The sequence below is a fragment of the Eutrigla gurnardus genome, assembly GCF_963514095.1.
Source record: "Eutrigla gurnardus genome assembly, chromosome: 6".
Lineage (NCBI taxonomy): Eukaryota > Metazoa > Chordata > Actinopteri > Perciformes > Triglidae > Eutrigla > Eutrigla gurnardus.
In genome coordinates this window covers 26253806-26276868 of record NC_139920.1, presented here as the reverse complement: position 1 = coordinate 26276868, position 23063 = coordinate 26253806, and the positions used below count along the sequence as shown (strand labels likewise).

General features: G+C 44.5%; 1 protein-coding gene across 1 annotated transcript in view; it reads left to right on the top strand.

Annotated features, from left to right (window-relative positions):
- arhgef18b (rho/rac guanine nucleotide exchange factor (GEF) 18b) overlaps window positions 1–15000 on the top strand; it is a 35851-nt gene extending 20851 nt beyond the window's left edge. The window contains exons 22-31 of the mRNA XM_084011231.1: window positions 43–219; window positions 385–531; window positions 831–946; window positions 1606–1674; window positions 1867–1914; window positions 2111–2392; window positions 2669–2818; window positions 9227–9578; window positions 10512–10655; window positions 11148–15000. Of these exons, the coding sequence (XP_083867357.1) occupies window positions 43–219; window positions 385–531; window positions 831–946; window positions 1606–1674; window positions 1867–1914; window positions 2111–2392; window positions 2669–2818; window positions 9227–9578; window positions 10512–10655; window positions 11148–11470 (1808 nt within the window). The 3' untranslated portion in view covers window positions 11471–15000. The remainder of the gene's footprint in view (window positions 1–42; window positions 220–384; window positions 532–830; window positions 947–1605; window positions 1675–1866; window positions 1915–2110; window positions 2393–2668; window positions 2819–9226; window positions 9579–10511; window positions 10656–11147) is intronic.
- Window positions 15001–23063: the final 8063 nt, after the last annotated feature.

Here is a 23063-nt window from a genome sequence, read left to right as displayed (position 1 = left end):
AACTCCACTTATTCTCGTTCCATGTCATGTATCCCTTTGTAGAACGGCTGAGCCAGAAGGATGCTGTGGTCGTCCAGGCTCTTACGGAGAAGCTTCAGCTGTTTGCGGAGTCTGTGGCAGGTCTGGAGGACGCCGCTTCACGTTCCAGACTTCTGCTTCGAGGAGACGCCTCAGACCTCCAGCAGGGGGAGACCCTGCTCAAAGGAGCCATCACTGAGGGTAGGAGAATGCTGAGGTTTAGAATCACCTTGAGATACGACTTTGTCAAATATATGTTCATGTGCTGTTTGCATCAGTTATGTAATAACTCAGTAGCTGATGGCATTGTTGAATGTGCTTCTGCAAGCTTTTCAACCATACCATTGCTTTATTTCTTGGCTTCAGTGGAGAACCTCCAGAACCTGCTGCAATCCGGAGTGAATGATGAGGCTCCGGCCTCACGGCTGGAGGACGGGAGCGGCTCCGGGGTTCTGCCCAGGCGAGCGGATACCTTTGGGGGCTATGACAGCAGCCCCACCATCCTCAGTAAGAGTGAGTCCAGCACAATCCATGCCTTGAGGAAGTCAACCATCTAATGGATTTGCAATTGTATTTCAGAGGCTTCAATGCCATTAATAAACCATAAACTGGAACTAAATTTGATTCCTCGAATTGGTTTTATCATTTGAATTTATGTGTATGGTTTTCTACGTGTATATGGGTGTCGTTTCTGTGCAATGTTTGTGAGTGTCAGTATTTCTATGTTTCTGTTTGGTTTAATTGCTCGTGTGTGTTTGTCACTGTGTCCCTTTCTGTGTGTGTGTGTGTCGGTGTTGGCGTGTCTGTGCCAGATGGCAGTGTGAAGAAGAAGTTTTCTGGCGAGAACAGAAACAGAGACAGAAGCCAGAGAGCCAGCTCTGACCCTCAGCTCAAAGACCTCTGTGGCAGCCACACCCTGGAGCAGACGGTAGGCGCTTAACATGCAAATACACACACACACACACACACACACACACACTCTCATACACACAGTATAACTTGGGATGAGTCAGTATTATTTCCTGTAAATAGTAATGACCAGAGTCATCTGGGAAGTTTCCATGCCCTGATGTTTACTGTAACCCTGTTTCTGGCAGGTCAGTTCATTTGTTTACAGGACGATAAAGCCTTGATAAAACAAGAGTGGAAATGATCATGCAAACAAAACGTTACGACCTGTTGCCTGACAATGAGCAGCATGTGAGGAACGCAGCCAGTTTTACTTTCTGTCACAGGATCAGTTGTAATTATAACTCGAGTTACAATGCTGTGAAAAGGCTCATACAGGCCTTTCACAGTCATGTTTTTATGTCAAAGTTTTATGTCTACTAAAATTTTGGTTTTGCTCTAAAGATGAACAGCGGCTCAATTGTATGTGTTTTGTATTTTATTGTATAGGATGTACAGAAATCTAGAAAACATGTGCACAGTGTCTGTACATTCTGAACTGACTACAGCGATTGTCAGTTGCTGTAAATGTTTTACAGCATCTATATTGTAGTGTTTGTGTTGCATGTTGAGTGAACTACACACGGTGCTCGCAGCATCTGTGCTGTTCAGTATAACTTACTGTGTGCTGTTGCTCAGGTCGACGAGAGCTGCTGCTCTCCTGCCAGATGGAACCGCATCTGGTCCAACTCCTTCCCCGAGGCGGAGGTAAACTCTCCTTCTCTGATCTGTCACCTTGTGCTACACAACTCTGCTGGATGGGATATTCATGGCCGTGCCTGCTGAACTGAAAAGCTGTTCCCATGAGAAATGTGCTCATATTGAATGCTGTGTTGCTTTGGTTATTAAGGTAGTTTTTTTGGGAGGGTTGTGATAACCTTGTCTGTGTTTCTGTTCTAGTTCTTTGACAGAGTGCTGATGCTGTCTCAAAGACTCTATAGTCTGCAGGTAAAACTGTCCCCTCCACTCTTTATGAATATATATAAAAACATAGTTAGGGAAAGAGATGAGTTGAAAATGTGGTGTATTCTGTTTGCACATTAATTGGTTCACGTTGAATTTATGTTTCCCAGTAACGGTGAACGTCTGTACAGACTAATGCTTCCTGATGACCTTGTTGATGTCATCCTGTCTCTGTCTTCAGGCCATCATATCGCAGCAGGACAGTCACATTGAGCTGCAGCGGGCCTTGTTGATGGAGCGGGCCTCCCTGCCCGGCCGCCACAGAGGCAATGTGCTCCTGGAGCAGGAGAAACAGAGGACTCTGGCTCTGCAGAGGGAAGAGCTGGCCAGCTTCCACAAGCTGCAGTCTCAGCACCGGCATGAGCAGCAGCGCTGGGAGAGAGAGAGGGAACGGCACCGCCAGCAAGTGGAGGCCACCGAGGCCAGGCTCCGACAAAGGGAGGAGGAGTGCAGGCGGATGGAGGTGAAGGGCTCCGTCCTACCTGAGCAAAGAATATGTGTGCAAAAAGTGGAATTTCATGACCTTGCAGCTCCGCTTTATATTTGAATTTACAGTTTTTACTCGTAATGAAAAGATAAAAACTGTTGTTATAGTTTTCTAGCCTCTCCTTTCAAGCTCATCTCTCTGTTCATTGTGTTCATTTTGCAGGCTAGTCATTAAAAAAGAATGCAAAACAAAAAGACAGGATGTATTTTACACTATGCAACACGAGCAACATTGTTCATTGTCTTGATGCAGGAGCAACTGGCAGAAGAGAGGAAGGAGCTGGAGAGTCAGAGGGAGACCTACCAGCACGACCTGGAGAGGCTGAGGGAGTCCACCAGAGCTGTGGAGAAAGAGAAGGAACGCCTGGAACACCAGAAGAAGATCAAGAGGAAGACTATTGAGGTGAGGAGCTTGTTAGTATGCCTTATGTTTGCAGAAAAAAGGCCCAACATACAATACAAGACTAGCATGCTAGCAGACGATATTTGATTTATGCAAAATAATTTCCTAAATTTGAAGACAGATATGGGAAACTGTTTGGTCTATATAACGTTATTTGTTTGCAGACCGGAAAGTGGTCGCACACTGGAGAAGCCGCAATATGCAACCAAGGGCTGAAATGTAAAAAAACAAACAAAAAAAGTCTGTAGCTAGCTAAAAATGTTAGATTTTTTTATGTCAAATAGACAGTTTGCAGAATCAAACCATTTGGTTATATTCATTTTGATTAAATGTTATGGAATAATTGGTAAAAGTCCAATAGAGAGCAGTTTTCTATCTCTCTATACAAAGTGGGAATTTTAGATAATTTAACATAATTCATATATTTTTGGATAATTCAACTTTAACACCATTTGCATACCTTCAAAATTGCATTAGCCCTACTTACAGTAGGTGTACTGAGCGTCCGGATCCAACACGTTCCCCACTGCACCGCTGATGACTCACGGCATGTCGTCGTATCCTCAATTTTTCAGTTCGACAGCTTATGAAAACGTATTTCTGGGTTTTTTAACCCATTTGTCAGCTCATCCCACCACACAGACATTGTTCTGTGGTTTGCCATCTGATGAAAGTGACAAGGAGGCACCATCACACATAGATATTCCCTGAAGTGCGTTGAACTGTGTTTCCCCCTCTGGTGTGGGTGGAAGTTAATTGCGCTCAGTCTCTATAATTTTTTTTAACCTATAAATGACTCCAAATGAAAGGTCATAAAAGATTATGCTACTGCACGTTTTAAAGTCGTGTCTAAGAAAGTGGAAAACTAGGATAAGGGCAAGGTTGACAGCGAGGTGAGGAGGTAATTCCGGGTAATACAGGAGCTATGGTGTTGGTGACATTTACTCCCAGGATGAAGAATAGGAAGGGGCTTTCCCGTCTGGATTGCTTCCTTTTTCTTCTACTTTCATGCATCTCTTTTTTCCCCTTCCATCCCCTGAGCACGAATCCTTTACCCACCCTTTAAAGGTATTCAGGAATCTGACACACTGATGGGCTAAATATATGAATGAAAGAACTTTTAGTTCTCGGGTTCAGCTTCTCCTACGAAGCGTTGGTTTCATCGCTGGGTGAATCATAAACACACATCCAGCTGAATACCTGTCTACCCACTCAGGCCAGGAATCCACCTACGCAGGGATCAGCCTTTTCCCTTCATCTCCCTTTACCTCCGTTTCTCCTCTCTCCTATCCCGGCACATGCTAGCACAATGCGGGTCATTGTTTGTGGATTTCATGGGAGAGGAGCTTTGAGAAACATCCACTGACTGTAATTTCACGCCCCCGTGCAACGGACCTATGAAGGAGCTATAGCACCTCTAGTGTCTTCAAAGGCCCGTATCAACATCACAGTTTGGGACAAGAGTAGAGGGAAGGGGAACTAACTGTGGCATGAGAAGACTGCACGGTGGTGTAGTGGGTAGCACGGTCGCCTCACAGCGAGAGGGCACCGGGTTCGACTCCCGGTTCAGGTTCGAGTTCTTTGTTTGCATGTTCTCTCCGGGTTCTCCGGCTTCCTCCCGCAGTCCAAAAGCATTTGATGAGTCTAAATTGGCTGTAGGTGTGAATCTGTCATGCCAGCCTTGTTATAGACTGGCGTCCTGTCCAGGGTGTACCCCCGACTTCACCCAATGTTAGCTGGGATCGGCTCCAGCCCTCCCGCGACCCTGAATGCAGGATAACCGGTAGGCGATGGATGGTATTATATTGCAATATTGTGATATTATTTGACTGTCCCTAGTTCACACTATCATCATCTTGTCATAAACATTACAGAGTTCTTCTTTAGTGTGAGCGGTACCCTCGTCAGCTGGGTTGTCAGATGTAGTGAAATGTAGGTTGTGAGTCAACATTCCTGAGAGCATGACCTCCCGTGTGTGAAGTACACTAGTGACTGGAGGCTGATGCTGTAATGTCTTATTAAATTAGTGGGTAACAAGCAAAGTGGATTTGCCTCGGAGAGGAGCGTGTGCGTTAATGACGGCTCCACTTTCTGAGTCACACTAATGATATCAGGTGGAGGCCACGTTAAACACACCTGATGATAGGTTGCTCACGCTGACTAATCCTCCCGTATAAGAGAGCTGAAAGCTTTCAGCCGGAGGAGTCTTTGTGTTTCTGTCACTCTTTTTCCTGCTTCGTGAGAGAAAAGTCAGTGTAAAAACCGGATAAGAGAAGAAGTTGCACCGGTCACATGCAGAGCTACGCTCCCATACAGATGTGTTTTTCTGATTGGTCTTCTTTTCCAGTGATGTCATTAGTCCCTCTCTGCTGTTTTGACATTCCTACCTGGTTGACACCTGACAGTTGCCTGTGATTTGCCAGTTTCTCTTCATCCTGCATACCAAGCTGAGTAACCGATAGATTACACAACGCCGTCGGTTCAAGTCCTGACTTGCCCTCCCACGAAAATATAATAACGGCCACGGCGTTTGAGCAACCGTGCGTTCCGTAATTTTATTGTTATTCATCTCCTGCAGCTTCAGAACTTCAGCCATCTGGCTGCGTATCCCAAAGATCAAGATCTCCCAGTGACGTACGCAAACAGAAGCAGCTGACATGAGTTATTGCATTTATCCTCTCATTACTGGCTGCAGAAGGCAGGCCTTCTTACTGTGACTTGTACCTAGAACCCTTCACAGAAACTCCTGGAAACCGGCTGGCTGGGTTGATCTAATCTGCTGTGATGAGTAACGCAGGGACGCTGGGCTCCACTGAACCAGTGAGTGTGAGTAAGGTTGTTGCACGGTCTGCCTGGTCTATTACATGGACTGCAAGATAAGACCCAGAAAGCAGATCAGATCTCGACGTTAAATCATGCCTATAATATGTGTTTTATATCAGCTGGATAGCATGCAGATGTAGGGGTTTAATTCGGTGCGGTCGGCTATGCTATGGGAATTTCTTGGCTGCGGTTACGGGGGATTTTGAAAGCGGTTTGTTCCCCCTCTGCATCAAACACATCAAACGGTCTTTTAATCAACTGTGACCTCAGGATCTTTTCCAGGTTTTGGAGCAGCCTGATATCAACAGACATTTAATCAGCACCACCTAACATTACGACTCATCAGCAAGCCCGTAGAGCTATGATTAGACCTCATAAAAAAAACACATGCCTCCTTGTTTGTGTGCGTTTCCCAACATATGTTAGAACGGTGCTAGTAGCGGCATGTCCTGACTTCAGAGGTACTCTCTCATGTGTTATCTCATGTACTCACACTTGGCCCTTTGATAAGGAACTGGGCTCAGGCGTTTTTTTTTATTGGATCTGGCCCCCAGAGCCTCTGGTCTGGTTGTTCTCTGAATGGATAAAGTGTGTTTAGAGCTGGAGTTGGGGATTTGATTGGTGTTTGAAGAGATATGACCTGCACAACACAGCAATAATTAATTAATAAAATACTGTATTCAAAAAGCTAGAAACTGAGTTTATTACTACAAGGTCAAAGGTTAAATCTCTGGCCTTTCAGTGGAAGCCCATCAATGAATAACCATTGCTCTTCCTTCAGTAACTCCACTCCATCTTTCTCCTGCTTCTAGCTCAAGAGCAGAAAACTCTAAAAACTTTAATAGTTGTTACCTGGCGTGAATAAGTGCATGAACATGACGGAGAACATGAACAGAGAAGATGGACAAAGTTCAAGAGAAACATTCAAATGTGACCCGTAACTGGGATTATTACATTTTGAGTTATCTCTTTCTGTGTTTGGCCGCAGGCTGATTTATGATGCTGTCGTTAAGTGTGTTCACATGGTCCGAAGTTTAACTCTTACAGCTCACACACACACACACACACACACACACACACACACACACACCGAGATGCCTTTTCCCCGATCAAAAGCTGGATTTTTTTTAAGTTAGGAAATGACTTAGAAGGATAATCAATTATTAAAACGCTTGCTCAGTTGATTAATCGCTTCAGCTCTAATGTGATGTCCCAGGAGCCTTGTAAATTGCTGAGTCATTGTTCATCACCAGACTGAATACTAAAACGGTGTTTACTCTTTGTTTGAATTACTTGGATACAATCGGATTTGGGATTAGACTGATTTAAGGCGTCTGCTAATCATTAATCCACCAGAGATCTACGTTTCTGTTCCACACGTAATCTATTGTCGGTAAGATTCAACAACCAATGTCTTCTTCCCGCCGGTGTCACGTTGTGTGCGAGTCAACATATTGTGCAGTGTGACATGGGAGGATCCGGGCAGTTTTCAAGATGAGGGAAACCTGGCTGTATAATTAGCTCGTCCGAGCCTGTCATTAACGGGAGCCTCTGGAAGGCAGCCAGTGCTAATTGTTTATGTGCTGTCCGTCAGGGCTCTTTGTGCTCCGCAGCCTCCGCACGGTTTACTGCCGCGGAAACCTGCTGTTTGTGGCGCTTAAAGCTGATCACCTTGTTTCCGGGGGGAAAAAATGCAACATCTGTGTGCCAAGATGAGTGAGCGCTGAGGGAGGGGGGGCATGATGGAGGGGAAGAAGACAGGACGATTTAGGGATGGAAGTATGGAGACTTTTCCACTGGAGGGCCCCTCTCTGCCTCGGAGGCCTGTCATGCTCTGCTGTTACACCTGGGGGATCTACAGTCTCCACACACACACACACACACACACACACACACACACACACACACACACACACACAGAGTTCAGACTGCCCTTCACGCCTTGTAACCCTGTCATCATGCGTTCCCCCTCTCCACAGGAAGTATTCTGCATCATCATCGATCATGTCGCATGTGGACTGCATACCAAGTAGAACAGTAACAGACAATACTTGAGGTCAAATACACCGCAATTATAAAAGGGAACGTTAGTTGTGTGATCTATATGATCCTTTTGAACGGATGGAGGTGCATCGTGTCACGAGCTCTCTGATGTTGGCTTTCATGATTGTTATTTAAAGCTGCTGCAAAGCGGCTTTCATATTTTTTTTTTTTGTTGTTGTTGATTTTGGCAGTCGCTGCGGACAAAAGTGGTTCGGCACACCAGAGTCCCTTTAGAAAACCTCTCATTTTACTGCAGCAAGGTCTGACAGCCTGCCTCGCGCTGTCTGTGGTCTGGTCCTCTTGGTCCTCCTCCCCTCCAGCGGGCCCAGCAATACGGCCAGCGCCTCCAGCAGCGGGGTGTCGATGTTGCCTCTTTGCGGGGACTGGCAGAGCGGCGAGGCTCTCCTGCCAGAGTCGAAGCTGCTGCTGCTGCTGCTGCCGGCCACAGCTCTTTCTCTCTCTCCGCCTCCTGCCAGAGCTCTGCCTGCAGATCAAAAGAGGCTGAAGAATTAATATATAGAAATAGCTCTTCTCGCCGAGGGTCTCGTTTTCTTATGTAGGTCATATCGAGGCATCAGTATTAAATCGACTCTTTCATATTGAGTTAAAAGTTTAAAGCACTTAAATGTAACTTTAACCAAACAAACTCATTGGTTAAATGTTGTTTTACAAGTGGGAAGCATCATTTCTGGAAACCTTTTACTTTAGTTACTTGTAATCCAACCTCCATATCTGATCCTTTCAGCGTGTCTTTCTGTGATAACACGGTGGAAACATGACTGTTTATGGTTCATGTCATGAAACTATATAATGGAGCTCCATTGTTGCAGGAATCTCTCCTGGTCAGCGTCATTGAATGCAGATGGGATGATAAAGTCGACCCCATCTCGAGATCAGCTTTCCTTCCGTCTAGTAATCAAGTGGACAATGCAGCCTGTGTCTCTTTATCCACTGATGTCATGAGAGTCATTTTCTTGTTCCTCTGCTTGTCTAACAGCCCTGCCTGTTTTGTTAGACACGCCTTTATGTGCACAGGGACTATTGAGGGTTTTATGTTTCTCATTTTGTGTGTGTGTGTGTGTGTGTGTGTGTGCATTGTCCTTGAGTCTCTTGGAACACATCAGAAGCCTGTTACCAAACTGCGTGCTCAGCAGAAAGAGTCGCATGTGTTTCTGATTCCCTCTGTAGCCCATAAATACTCTGCTCCTCAACAGATTGTGTTTCTGTAATGACACGGTGTCGCACAGACCATTTATTCTCTGTATCTCTTTGTGCGTGTGTGTCTTCTGTAAGCGGTTGTTTTAAGTTTTTCCTGCAGAAATATACTCTCATAAATACCTAACAAAAGCTGTTTATACAACACATAACCTTCATGTTTCGTGATTCCAAACTGAAGCCGACCACAAATATGAATATCACTGTGCAGACTTTGGACGCCGTCCTTTCTGAACTTGAATAACTGATTTTGAAGTCTTGTGTGATGATGTTTGCAGCATTTGGAAGAACGAACCGCAGCAAATAACGTCCGGTATCCTCCTCCAGGTGGCTCCTCTGTCTGGCAGTCTGAACGGGGAGCTCCTCATGTCCGCCGGCCTCAACGCCTCCCCCGGACCTCCCGACCTGCCCCTCCCTCCCAAGACCCTGGTGCGGAGCAGCATGTCGGTGTCACCGGCCGACTATCCGGAGCGCCCCGAGGTGATGTTGCGGCGGGAGGCGAGCTCTTCCACCCTGCCGCTGAAGACGGAGGTGCCGCTCCATCTCTTCAGCACCACCAACCAGCAGCACAAGCTGGTGGGGGTGCAGCAGCAGATCCCCACCAAGCTGGCCGCCTTCAGCAGCGGCAAAGGGAAAGGAGGCAAGATCGGCAAAGCCTCACATCGCACCGACAGCACCGGTAAGGAGTTCCACCCCAGACTCTGAGTTTCACGTTGCTTTCCATCCCCATATATATATATATACAAACATCTCCTGGTGATAAGAATCAGTGTTTAAAGTGTACACACGTCTGTACATGGAGTTTATAATAAGTCATATAAATATTCATAAGTGTGTGGTCTATGGCACCTAATTTTTTTTTACAACCTCCACTATGTTGTCCTACAGCTCAAGGTCACATCATCAAAATTCAATCATTATCACTTTTCCCCAAAAACTCAATAATATTCAATTTACGACAAAATAGGGCATGAAAATCAACACATTCTCACATTTGACAAGCTGGACGCCAAATTTTCTGGAAATATAACTCAAATGATTAATAGATTATTAACATAGTTAATATAATGATTATTTTACAAGCATATGTTTGCACGTGTGGCATTATAATAACTGTTATTATCATGGGAACACATCTAAAGTGTAATAACATGATGCTGCCCTGCTGACAAAGGGAACAAAGGGAGTGAGTGCAGGAGTGTCCGACGAACAGACGAGGTGGAGCGTGTGACTTTTCTCTCACTCTTTTGTTACACTGCATTAATTAACTAACAACAATGAAAGTACACTCTTTCTCATAGAGTGTTGCATGAGGTTTTCTCCTCTCTCTGGGTCTTGTAGGTGATGAGTAACCGTGCTGTGCTATCCGTCGTCGTCTTCATTGATATATCAGCCATCTGTGCCTGACTTGAGCTTGACCTGATCAGCGTGATTTAAGTGGCTCATTTGGGTCACATTAGCAGCCTTAATTGGGTCAGCCCTCTGATTTATCAAATAGTGGAGGGGCGAGGCTGCTTTACTTTACCAAGGCAATCTCATTTCACGGTTAAATCCCCTTTGTTCTCTGTTTGCCTCTTCCTCCTCCTCCTCCTCCTCCTCCTCCCCCTCTCAGCCTCCGTGGATATGAAGCAGATGTTGCCACTGAAGCTGTCCGCCCGAGATGACAACGCCCTCAAGGCCAAGCGTTCCATCAGCCCCCACCAGCAGCTCCCGCTGTCACCCCCTCCTCAGCCTCCTCCCCTGCATCACCACGCAGGTATCTTTTTATAATACACACAAACTCCTGAACACACACACACTTGCATACTTCCTCCTCCCAAACCCAATCTCCTCTCGTCTGGGTTTGCCAGCTGCATTATTAAACGCGGTTCTCACAGACACAAACATGAGACACACACATTCTCCACCTGGGCAAAGCGAGCTCCACCCGATCGCGTCCCTCTCCAGCGCTTTTAAACCGGCCTCACCCTGAGTAAACACCTATCAATTTCACATGCTTCACTGTGATTAATGGCAGGCAGCGTTGCTGACACAGGCATTTTAACGCTTTTAATCCCACGTTCTCATTCTCAATTACCGCTGACAAAAACAAAAACAAACAAAAACACTGGCAGCGTTTCAGGGCAGTGGATTCCAGTTAAGCCCAGCTGTATTAAACGGGTACAAATGATGAATCAGCTGCTATTTTTAGCCTTTTTATGAAGTAATCCCTTGTTCTCTAATAGGCTTTCTTGTATGTGTGTGACAGATCAACTCAGTCCTGCAGACAATGCTGGGCCCGACACCCAGTCCACCTCCTCCATCAGCACCTCCCACCCTCCAAATGTTCAGAAGCCCCCCGTGCAGCCCCATCCTCAGCCCTCCACGCAGCCCCCCTTCACCTCCTTCCCCGCCCACTCGCAGAGCGCCGGCTCCCTCCACTTCCAGGCCCACCTTCAGCCGCCGGGCCCGAACGCCCCGGCCCAGGTGAATGTTCACGGCCTCGCCCACAGCCACAGCATGCCGCCGCCGCCGCCGCCTTACAAGATCGCCGCGGAGGATCTCACCAAGGAGGACGTCATCTTCTTCTAAAGTCCCGATCGAAGAGCTGTGGGATCGTTGCTCCCTGGTGTCCCATTCCAGGAAGCCACTTACATGCAATAGTGTGATGTCGACGGTTTGTTTAGTGTGGTCGCATTGAGGGTTTGTAAGATGGACTAAAAGCCCTTGTCAGCACTTCAGTGGCCCACGAAGAAAGACATTTGACGTATCTGTTTTAACACTGCTAGCCCGTCTTTGTTTTCAAGCTGCAACGGTTTTTTTTAATTTGTATTTTTAGTGACGAGAGGACAACGAGCACAAGGAGGAAACGATTGGCAAAACAAAGGCTTCTTGTAATGTGAATGAAAAGGTTTAAATAAAGTTAAACCAATCCAAAGACAGAAGGATTCGACGCCGGTCAGGCCGCTGAGTGAAGCTTGAGGAAGTGAAATGTGCAGCGATGGCGCCCTGGCCTTCACCGCCTGCTTCTCCTGAACCTGGAACCTGAAGAAATGCTTCAACAGGAAGTCAGAAATGAGCCGGCTCTTAAACACCGGAGCGCTCTGGGCTCAGCGTTTCATTTGCACAGTGTAAATACTCCATTCCAGACTAATGAATGAACTTTTACGGACTAAATGTGTATTATTTTGATGTCAAAATGATTTTGTTGTTCTTTTTTTTAACCGTATTACAGAAGCCTGAACCACGGAGTACACTTCTGGTGTTACCGCTGATTGTGAAACCTAAAACAAACGGGGGGTTTCAGGCTGTTGTGTAAAAAAAAATGCTTCATTCCAATTAAGGGAGAGTTCAGCTTGTTGCAAATTCTACCAACTCATGCAGAGTGAGACAAAGTCAGGGATGCCTTTTATTATGTCTGTAAAGTTATGCAAGATGAGTCTCATTTAGAAGCTCTTCTCAAAAAACACCACGGTTTTACTACGTGCTCATTATCCGTGCACTGGGTCTATTCCTTCACATTTCACACGTACATAGTATAGTTTCATTTTTTTTTTCTTCCACAGTGGTTATAAGCGGTAATTGGGTAGAAAAGAAAATACAGAAACATGCACTTGAACTAAATTAGCCTTCAACCTTCAGAGTTTCGGGGGTATTTTTCCCAAACTTTTAGCAGGAAATGAGCGTTCAGTTCGTTCTGTACCCTTCAGACATCAAAAAGGCCTCACTGAGTTTGTGATAATTCACAAAACGATCCTTTTCACACCCATCTTTGAGAAATGCATCCTAGTTTTAATTGGAAAATCCACTTTTCTCACTGCGTCGGCAGAGAAAAGAGACACATTTTGGGTTTTAGACTCACAGGAATAACCACAGCAATTTTATACAGAGTTGATATGCACTGAAAATATTAATCCATCATCATACTAATAGAAAATATAACTTCATGATTTTTTGCACTAGTTGGTCCAGTAGAATAAAAGTGTGTTATTCCTAACTGTAAACGGTTAAGTCGGGACGATGACGGCATACTGGAGCACGACTGAGGTGACATCACTCATCATGTGATGTCATACACATTCTTCACACCGGCACACGCGTGTGCTGAGTCTTCTAGAGACTCGCGGGACAAACGTGGCCAGAAAAAATCATTTTACGTTCATGGAAGTCGGTCCTTATGTTTCACTCAAGTCAGGAAATGACTGAGGAGTTTTAATTGAGACCCCGAGGTCTCGTCGACGGCGTGTTTTATTGATTGCTGATGACATTTCACTAGTCTTAAATCTCTGTGCCTGACAGAAAAGTGACAGAGGTGCTGCAGAAAAAACAATGACTGTCGGCTGTTCTCCAAAATGTCGGTCCTTATCTTTTCCACACAGAAGTATGAAGTTGTTGTTTTTTCTCTGTATATACGCGAGGAACCTTTAAATAATGAAGTAGTTGACATTTTAATGTGTTTTGTGTCAGAAGAGCTTTTTTTGTCTTGTCTGGAGGTTGAGCAGGTTGTGTGTTTGTGTATATCATGTATATTGTTGTACATACTGGATGTGATATCTTCTGCACCGGCTGCCCTTTTACATATTCTTGTGGTAGGAACAGAGATATTTGATGTGCATCAAGACGCAGCCAAAAGTCTGTTTGGTGGGTACGTGTACATACATTTAAACGGACATGGGTGCGTATGTACGATACGGTTCTATGCTTCGGACAGACTGGTGGAAAATGAAGTTGTGCATATTTAATATCCCGATGTGTCGATGTAGCATTTGAAAACGGAGGTCTGTCGTCTTTCTGTCGTGATGTTTCACCAAGATTATGTAGCCGTCGTAAAAAAAAACGCAAAAAAAACAAACCATCTGCTTGTTTCATTTGGATAAACCAAAGACGCAGCTGGCCGGGTTCCTGTCCGTGCTCTCCTACGAAGGAAGGACGTGCCGTTGCTATGTGGTCGTCCACAGAGCGCTGTCACGTGTCAAACTTCCTCCAGAGAGTCTCCACAACATGTGTGTTTACAGCACGTCGTAGTCCAGCTCATATTCTGCTTCAGGTCACAGATCTTACACGTCTATGTAGACACCGATAATCACTTTGAACCCAGAATGCAAACAATCAATCCACTGGTTGAAGTTCCCCGACGTTTTGATTTAAAGTGGCGTCTGTATCTGTGATTATCAGGATGTTAGCTCATCTGATTCAGTTGTGTTTATGTACAATATCAATATGCATGTGAACACGCTTGCTGGGTCTCAGTGGGCGGAGCCCTATAAAACATGTGTTTTTCCACACTTTGACAAAACAATCTCAACTCATCCCACAAGCTTTTTACCCCCCATAAAATCTTTATCATCTTTATCTGTTTTTGAGCCGATGCTGCTGATCCAGTGAGCAAAACAATCTGCGAATGAAGACCATGGAATGTGGTTGAAAGCTTGGGAAAAAAAGCTGTAAATGGAGCTCGAGTTGAGACGGTTTTGTCAAACTAATATTTCCGTGGTTAAGAAAGACTTTTCTTGTCACTTCCTGTCTTCTTATTTCAAAGCGTCTCCTTTAATTCTGTGTGAGCGATGTCCAGGCAGCAGGAAAGCATGGTGCAAGAGCACTTCAGTTCTGCTCCAGGTACGAGACGTCACCTCGACAGGAGAGGTGGATGCTGCCTTGCTGTTGGATGGACTCACGTCTTAAAAGTTCTTTTGGTTAACTGATGAATGCTTAAATCCCAGTCACGTCACTGTGTGTGTGTGTGTGTGAGAGTGTGTGTGTGTGTGAGAGAGTGTGTGTGTGTTTGTTTTGTTAAATACACACTCATACGTCATAACAGACCTGTAATGTGTAAATAATCATGAACATATTTTATTTCCTCAGCCAATTTTACACTAGTCACTTTGGATAGTAGCATACTTGAAGGGGAAAATGAATGTGTATAATGCTTATTATTATTATTATTGTCTGTGAACTTTTATTTACCAAGAGCTGTCTAATGACGTTTGTAGCACACATCAAAACTGATTTTTTTTTTTTTTTTTTTTTTACCATTTTATTTGATTCACTGCGAGACGTTAGAACGACCTGTGGACACAAACTGCTGCCTTAGAGAGAGTTTAGTAATAAAAAAAAAGTTGAAATGATCTTTGCTGTCTTTTGACTTTTTTTTAAATCACATCCGACAAACACAAAGATTTGGTTTGCTGCGTGTATGTTGAGGCGGAAGGCGAGCATGCGATGATTCCTGTTTGATTAAATTAGTATTTACAGGGATTTCTTCCTCCAACAACGACCACATGCAACATACAAGTCTCAATATTTACATTTCTATTCACCGCTTGTCAGAAATCATCCCGGCCACCCAATCAGCCAGCAGCCCGGCCGTCCTTCGGTGTCTAGGAGGTGCAGCAACTGTTATTGACCGTGTGTGTAGACGACTAATAACAGTCTATTCCCAGACAAAGCTCTATTTCAGGTGCTGTGGTTGTGGCTGGTTCAATCCCTCTGTAGACCTGGCTAAGAGCAGGCCTGCCGGCTCCCGTGTTATTGTCATGCTGGCTGGGAAGACGCTACAGTAGTGGCCTGTTTTTATTGTCTGCTGTCATTAGTGGCTTTCTTCTGTCTCCTCTCAACAATTATTTTTCCAGGCTGCTTCCCCCGTGGAGGGAAGCTGCATTTTCCTCCGTCTTTGTTTCCGTCTCGCTCCTTCCACTGCTCTGCCCATTCCATGTCTCCCTGTCTCTTCCCCTCTCATCCACCGTCTCCGGTCCTCTCTCACCGCCTCGCAGCTCCGAGGCATTTCTATGTAATGCAGTTTGCAGGTCGGGAGTCCTCGGCGGCTGTTATTCTGCGTCGGAGGCACTTTTCACCGCAAAAGTTAAAACAAATAGACGGTCCGCGGAGACGGCCCCGCAGGCTCGTAAAACGCTGAGACAAATCTCAGTTTGATAGACTCTGTGTCAGCAGTCGGTTGCTATTTGTTTTTGCTCTTCTGCTGAGATCCAACAGCTTCTCTGCCCTTTTTTTCCCCCTGGCATGTTGGAATGAGGCCTTTAGGCTGTTTAAAGCGGTCAGCCTGAACACAACTCAAACTCAGGGGTGCACAACCTCGTTGGCTCGAGACCCCTCAAAGTGAGGCGGAGTCTACTTGTGACACTCGTTGCATAAGAGGTGTGAATATTATAACTTCACCGATGATAAGAGGCCACAAATGTGAAACTCATGGTGGCAGTAGGTCAAAGGTCACAACATTTTAATGGCAATCAATCCACCTGCTGAGCTATTTCCAAAACTTTTTTTTTCTCTCCCCCTCGGATTTATCTCGCGACCCTTTTTGTGAGGGTCGCCACGGTAACCTGCGATGTTTTTCAGCCGTCTTACATCCTCCTCAACCTCCAAGTGATGTTGTGATGGAATGTGCTTCATGGCCGCCTATCTGAATATTGTTTCATCACCACCCCCTCAAACACCGCTGACACAAAGATCCTCTTGTTGAAAAGTCCCACCGCTATCTGTCCTCTGCGCTAACACCCAAGGTGATTACAGGAAGATAGCCGGTAGATAACGTGTCTCGGCCAGGTCTGCTTACGTAAACTCTTCGGCAAGTTGAAAGGGAGACACTTAGATAAGGGAAAAGATAACTTGGTGATAAATGAAAACACAGAACAGTAAAGGTCTGTGGCCTGAAACAACTGTGTGTTGTAACATCTTCACACCAGCACGTCTCCTCAGATATTTCTCACGGGTTGTAAAGTGTGATGAGTGAAGCTTCATAGCTTCGGGTGAATGAGAATCATTGTTCCTCCAGCCTGCTCAGCAGATCTTGCATCCACAAAGGAAGTCCCATTTGGGGGGAGGGGGAGGAGGTTACGCCAGGTAGAAATCAGATGACGGGGAGGGTTATTGTTCCAGCCAGGAGAGACGCCTCAGGTGAATTGAAAGAGGGGGGGAGAGGGATTATAAAAGGAAGTGTGCTCGGCGCTGACTCGCTCTTTGTGCTCGCCGTATTTGCATTCTGCAGTCATCTGCAGCCTAGTGACCGTCCGGTCTGTCCAGTTTCACTCCCGTGTGCTTGTGTGGCGATCACAATGCACCGGGAAGTGATGAATGCCACCGTTGTGATAGATGAGGGCCGTTCCACAGAAGAGCAAACACATTAGATGCTGGTCCCTTTGAGTTCCACGGAGACGAATCATTTCGATGTTTTTCCTGGGATTAAATGCATAGTTGCTTTCAGGAAGATTGATAGTGGCGGCCATCGTCTCCTCCTCCTCTCCTCGTGAAAGTAAATACGTTTTATTCCACAAAATGTTGAGCTATTCTAAGAAACTCTTTAAAAAATATATGGAGCCTTTAGTCTGAATGCCAGTTCGTTTGATCACCAACGTGGACCCCTTTACAGTTTTATATGGGAATTCTCCATCTGTGCGATAATCAGCTCAGTTAGGTCCACAGCGTGAAGCTTTTTCCATGAGTAACTTCAGGATGCAGTGGGCTATTGTTCAAGGCCGATGCAGTGTGGGAGGTCTCGTTTTCAAAGAAGTAGAAAGAACCTCACACACACACACAAACACACACTTTTTTTTCTTTTTTTATACCTAAAGCCGAACGCTGGCGTTGCCAAGGCAAATAGCCTCCTGGCAGCTAGCATGGAAAACCATGTCAGAATTGCGAAGATGTGGTGCAAATTAAGCAGCGAGGTTTTTCTCCCCTGGAAAGAACCAATGGGAGCTTTGTGTAAAAAAGTTTCTTGCCATCATCAAAAGTTGCTGCTGAAAGTACATTGGGGAACATGTGCATTGCTCTTAAGAAAATGGCAGCGGGAGATGGGAAAAAAAACCCTGCCGTCTGGAGTAAAAAGGGAACAAAAGGCTTACAGGAAGCCCCTAACCAGCCAGCGCTGTGAAGTGAATCTAAAGTGAGTAGAAGCTTTAGGGTCTCATTATATCAGGTAAAGCAGATGCACTTTTGTTGATGGTGCACTTAAAGCTTCCTGTATTATTCCAAAGAGCTCCCCGTGAGGATTTGTTGTCCCTTTCCAAGAACGTGGCCCGAGGTGATGCACTTCACTCCCGAATGAACATCATCAAAAGCCGAGAAAAAGTTGCTTTCTCCGTCGAAATAAGATATTTTTTGTGTTCTTTATCTCCGTCCTCTTTGATATTTCCCCTTTCGATGATTCTGCGAGAACCGCCACAGTGCTCTTTGCCCCCCCCCCCCCTGCCAGTCTTTTTTTTCTATCTTTCCTTGAATGTAATATTAGCTGATGGAGGAGAAAATGGGAGGAATGTTTTCTGGAAAAGTCTGACGGACTCAGCAGAAAATGGACAAACAGAATAGAACTGTGCAGCTTCCTCAGCACTTCACTCTTTCATCTTGTGAGAGCGGAGCGCAGCAGAGCTCATCACTCGTGTGCTGCTGCTCTACGGGGGATCTGAACACAGCCTCTCTGATTTAGGAGCTGGAACGGAGCTGTCGCCAGCCTCCCACCAGAGCTGGCATGTTGGATGGCTGGGTGGGGGTGGGGGGGGCTGGAAGACGCTGCCAAACAAGCAAAGGGGGCCGCTAACTGCTGCAACACCAAACACCAGAATGAGACAACGCTGGGTGGATGTGTGCCAGAAAGAAAGATTTTGAATTTGAAATGAACTGATCATCATTACGACCATTAAACACACAGTACTGGTCCCACTCTGCGGGACCAGTATTGGATCTCTCAAAAATGTAGAAATCAAATGGAGAAGCACAAACAAGCCCTGTAAGCTAAAACACTGCAAAAACAAATGTGCTGAATCGACAGTTTGGAGGAAATGACACCAAATATGTGTTGCATGAAACACAAACTGCTGTTTGAATGTTTTTCTGAAGGAAGTGGTGTCTTCTTTGTACCGCAGACACTTCTGGGACTTAGTGGATGGTCTGAACCAGACAGTGTTGACTTTTTCACTTCAGCGAGAGCTCAACATGTCCATGAAAGTGTTGATCGTTGTTTGAAACAAAAGAAATACGATGTCACAGAATATTTTTGCAGGATGCACAAGTTTAAACACGTTTTCAACTCTGCAGATGCGTTCAATTCTTTATCTTGATAAAAAGGTAGCGGGGGTGTTATGTTTCCAGTCTAAATGCAATTGAAGAACTATTCACTTCCTGTTTCACAGTAACACTAGAAATACAACAATGTGAAAACACTCCATCAAAAAATAAAAGTCCTTCATTTTAAAATCAAACTTAAAAAAGTGTAGAAGTATTTTCAGCAAAACATTATTAATGTGTAAGAAATAATTTAAATATTTACTCAAGGTGGAGCTCATTTTAACTACTTTATATTCAGTTTAAGCTACGATAATATGTTGATATTGAAGTTTTGAATTCAACATTTAATAATGCAAATGAACCAATAATTGTGAAATAATGGTCTAATCCAAATAAAGACTGCAGCCGAACTCGGCGAGGTTTCATGTTGAGCTGGAGGACCAGATCCAGATGAATGTTGCTTTCTCGGCAGATGACTGTGAACGCAGCACGCCTCCGATGACTTTGTTCCCAGCTAAAAGCTTTCTCATCACGTCTGAGGAAGAAAGTTGTGCAACAGAAGAGAAACTATTTGCCAAGCCGGTGTAATCACTCTTGGGCGTGCACACACATGCACTAAACACCGTAAACACATCCACCCAAACACACACACTGCATGTGTTTGCCTTTGTTTTTTTTGTTATTTTATTAGCTGTATTATCCGTGGGTCTTATTTCAGTCTGTTAACACGACGAAGAGTCTTGGCATAGTGATAAAGCGCATTAAGTAGGATAATGTGACACAAGCTCCAATGAAAGCTCTGTCATTTGCACAAGAACCTGTTCCACCACAAACAAAGGTGCACTATTGTTCAAGCAAAGCAAATCTCTTCCTCCTCCATGTCTGTTCTCATATCTGTTACCCCTCCTTCCTCTCTCTCTATCTGTCTTTTCACCATCCTTCCCTTTGCCCTCTGGGAAACCTGTCAGCCAATCAGAGCATGGCGTTCGGACCATTGCCTCCTTTGAAAACCACAACAAACCCCACTTTCAGTTCAGTTACAACCGTTTTGGCTTCTTTTGCTTGCAAGCATTTGAAGTGTTTCCTTTTCATGAGATCCCATGTTTTGTGTGACAAAAGCAGAGTGAGGCTCTTTGGAGAGTTTGAGGGACTCTGAGAAGGGATCCACCCGGCGGCCCTCGTTCAATCAGGGCTGCACCCGGCTTGTGCGTCCTTCCATACGTGTGCGTGCGCGCACGAGAGTGTGTGTTAATACGGCGTGTGTCCGCTTCATTAGTTTGCTATAAGCCGGCGCTCTCCGCTCTGAATGAGGAGGGAGGATGACACACGTCAGCCGCAGACAGAGACAGATGCTGCTGACACGTCCGAGGATCTCTCTATTGTATTATTCATCCTCGGTGTCACATCTCGTTGGAGGTGGTCAGCCGGACACGGTGCAACAGAAGGGGTCGCCTCACACACACACACACACACACACACACACACACACACGCACATGCATGTGGCTTGTTGTCATAATTCTGTTTGGTGTGTCTTTCTGTACATGTGTGTGTGTGTATGTGTGTGTGTGCCAGAGGGTGGGTTTACATCTGCCATACTCCAGCTTCTCATCAGGCTATGGATGATGCTTTTTGAAGTTTTTTTTTCTCTCTCTCTTCAAGCGGAAAGGGGCTTTTGATTAGGAAAGCGAGAGGGGGTTGTAGCAGCGTGTGTGAGTGTGTGTGTGTGTGTGTGTGTGTGCGTGTGCGTGTGCATGGATGTGTCATTTCAGGCAACATATCAACCCTCTCTGCTCCCCCCAACCTTCAGCATCCCCCTCCTTGAGCCTGACTCCAACCCAACTGGGAATTAATCTGTTTTATTAATGAGAGTCAAAGGAAGTTGCAATTATATATTAAAAAAAAGATCTCACAAAGGGCTTCGCTGTGTCTTTTGACAAAGAGGAAGAGACATTTTGTACCACATGAAACCAAGAATGCCAGGCTTGCCTGGAATGTCCGCTGGCTCGTCTCCTCTCGGCCCACAGTTGTTGCTCATCGCGACGGTCGGTGGACGAAGCCTTTGTGTGATTTTCCCTGTGAATGAAAACGGTCCTCGTGTTGACTCTGTGACGTGACGGGAGATCACAATGGTTACTTATCAGGGTGCATATTTCAGACGGCGTTCCCACATCTGTTTGTAAGGGGGAGAAAAACATGGGAGAGGGGGGGGAGGTATCTTAAAAATGCCATTTGCCAAAGAGGCAACTGGACATTCATGAAACTGTGGAAGAGGTACGCAGATGCTGTCCTGAAGTAAAAGTACAACAATTTAAAAATACTCCAATACACCAACCACGTCCCTCTATCCCCACTGATGGATCATCAGCAAAAATGCAATTAACGTATCAAAGTATGAAATTATTAATTCATGAGTAAATGGAATTTTGCTATTAGTTAATGTGGAGCTACTTTTATCTGCTTTATATATAATTAGTTAGTTGTCCAGTATATAGGGCTTGGAAAAGGCCCACAATATAAATCTATGGGTTCATGAAGTAATTAACGAAAAAAATTAATGCATTTGTGTTTTTTCTCCAATATTTTGTGATGTATTGGATTGTTTAACCACTTTCTTTTACCACGAATAGTGTAAATTTATCTTTAAACCATCTCATAGGTCTAGGGGGCAAACCTCAAAATTGTACTTAAGTACAGTTGAGTAAATAGACTAACTCCACCACTTGATCACAGACTGGTTCCACTACCAGGAAGAGAGGAACAAGCTTTCTTTGTGTCTTGATGGGCAATTTGAAGGCAGGCAAATAGCAGTAAAATGATCAGATGTGTGTTTGCATGTTCGAGCTGGAGTGCAGTCTATGGTAAAGAGGCTACAAGGAATCAAACAGAGAGCTGAGCTCAGCAAAGACCTGAACAAGACGCTGAACAATCAGCTCTCTGACTGTCAAGTCTCCTCCCCCCTCTCCCTCCCCTCCCTGTAATTTACTGGGTAATTATTCCATTGTGTAAACACCTATTACTATGACCCGATCCCGGCTGGATGTCACAATGTTCACGTCTCTCGCTCTCAAAGCCCCAGGTCTTCACTGCACAGACTCGCAGAAATAGAAGCAGTAAAATGAATCTTGGGCGGGAGAGAGAGTTCAATGTTGGAACAAGTCTACAAAAATCAGCCTCTGGATTGCAGTTTCACACCTCAGTGTCAAGTTATAATGGCAAGACACTGTTTTTGCAATAAGGCCACTTATTAAAGCGATTCATCATTTTATTAAAGGTTTCGGAAGACATGCCACAGCGAGATCAGTAATTTAGCCTTAATTGAATGTAATGGTATCAAACCTTGCAAACCTATAACAAATAAATAAAAGGATAATCTCAAGCTGCAACTGTTCTTTGCTTCGCAGCGTCTGTGTGAATGTAGAGCAAAGTTTCGGCCAATGGCTCAGAGACATTTGATGCAGCCCCAGAACATGACATGAAATGCATGCATTAAATTTTAATTAACCATGGTCCATTTCAATACGCTTACATTTAATACACATTTTGGTTACTTAGTCAAATTGAATCCGGAGTCATGAAACAGTAATAGCATAGCATGCCATAAAAAATGCACCATGGTATGTAAAAATGTCAGACGCAACAGTAGTGAGTGTGCCATTAAAAATGTTACAGAGAGTATTAGTATTTTATGTCAGAAAAAAAATGTCCTGAGAAAATTAGTGTGGAATGAAAATTAAAAAGGAAATAAAAAGTAACTGTTGACATTCTATGACTTTTTTCATTACTTTTTTCATCGTACTATAATTGGACTTTTTCGTGACTTTTTTCGACATTCTATAATATAATTTTTTTCATGAATTTTTTGGAAATACTAAAACTAACAATTTTTTCAACATTCTATGACTTTTTTCATTGATTTTTTCCGACATTCTATAATTTGCCTTTTTTCATGACTTTTTTCGACATTCTATAATTTTACTTTTTCATTACTTTTTTCGGCATTCTATAATTTGACTTTTTTCATGACTTTTTTCGACATTCTATAATTTGACTTTTTCATGACTTTTTTCGGCATTCTATAATTTGACTTTTTTTCATTACTTTTTTCGACATTCTGTAATTTGACTTTTTTCATGACTTTTTTCGACATTCTGTAATTTGACTTTTTT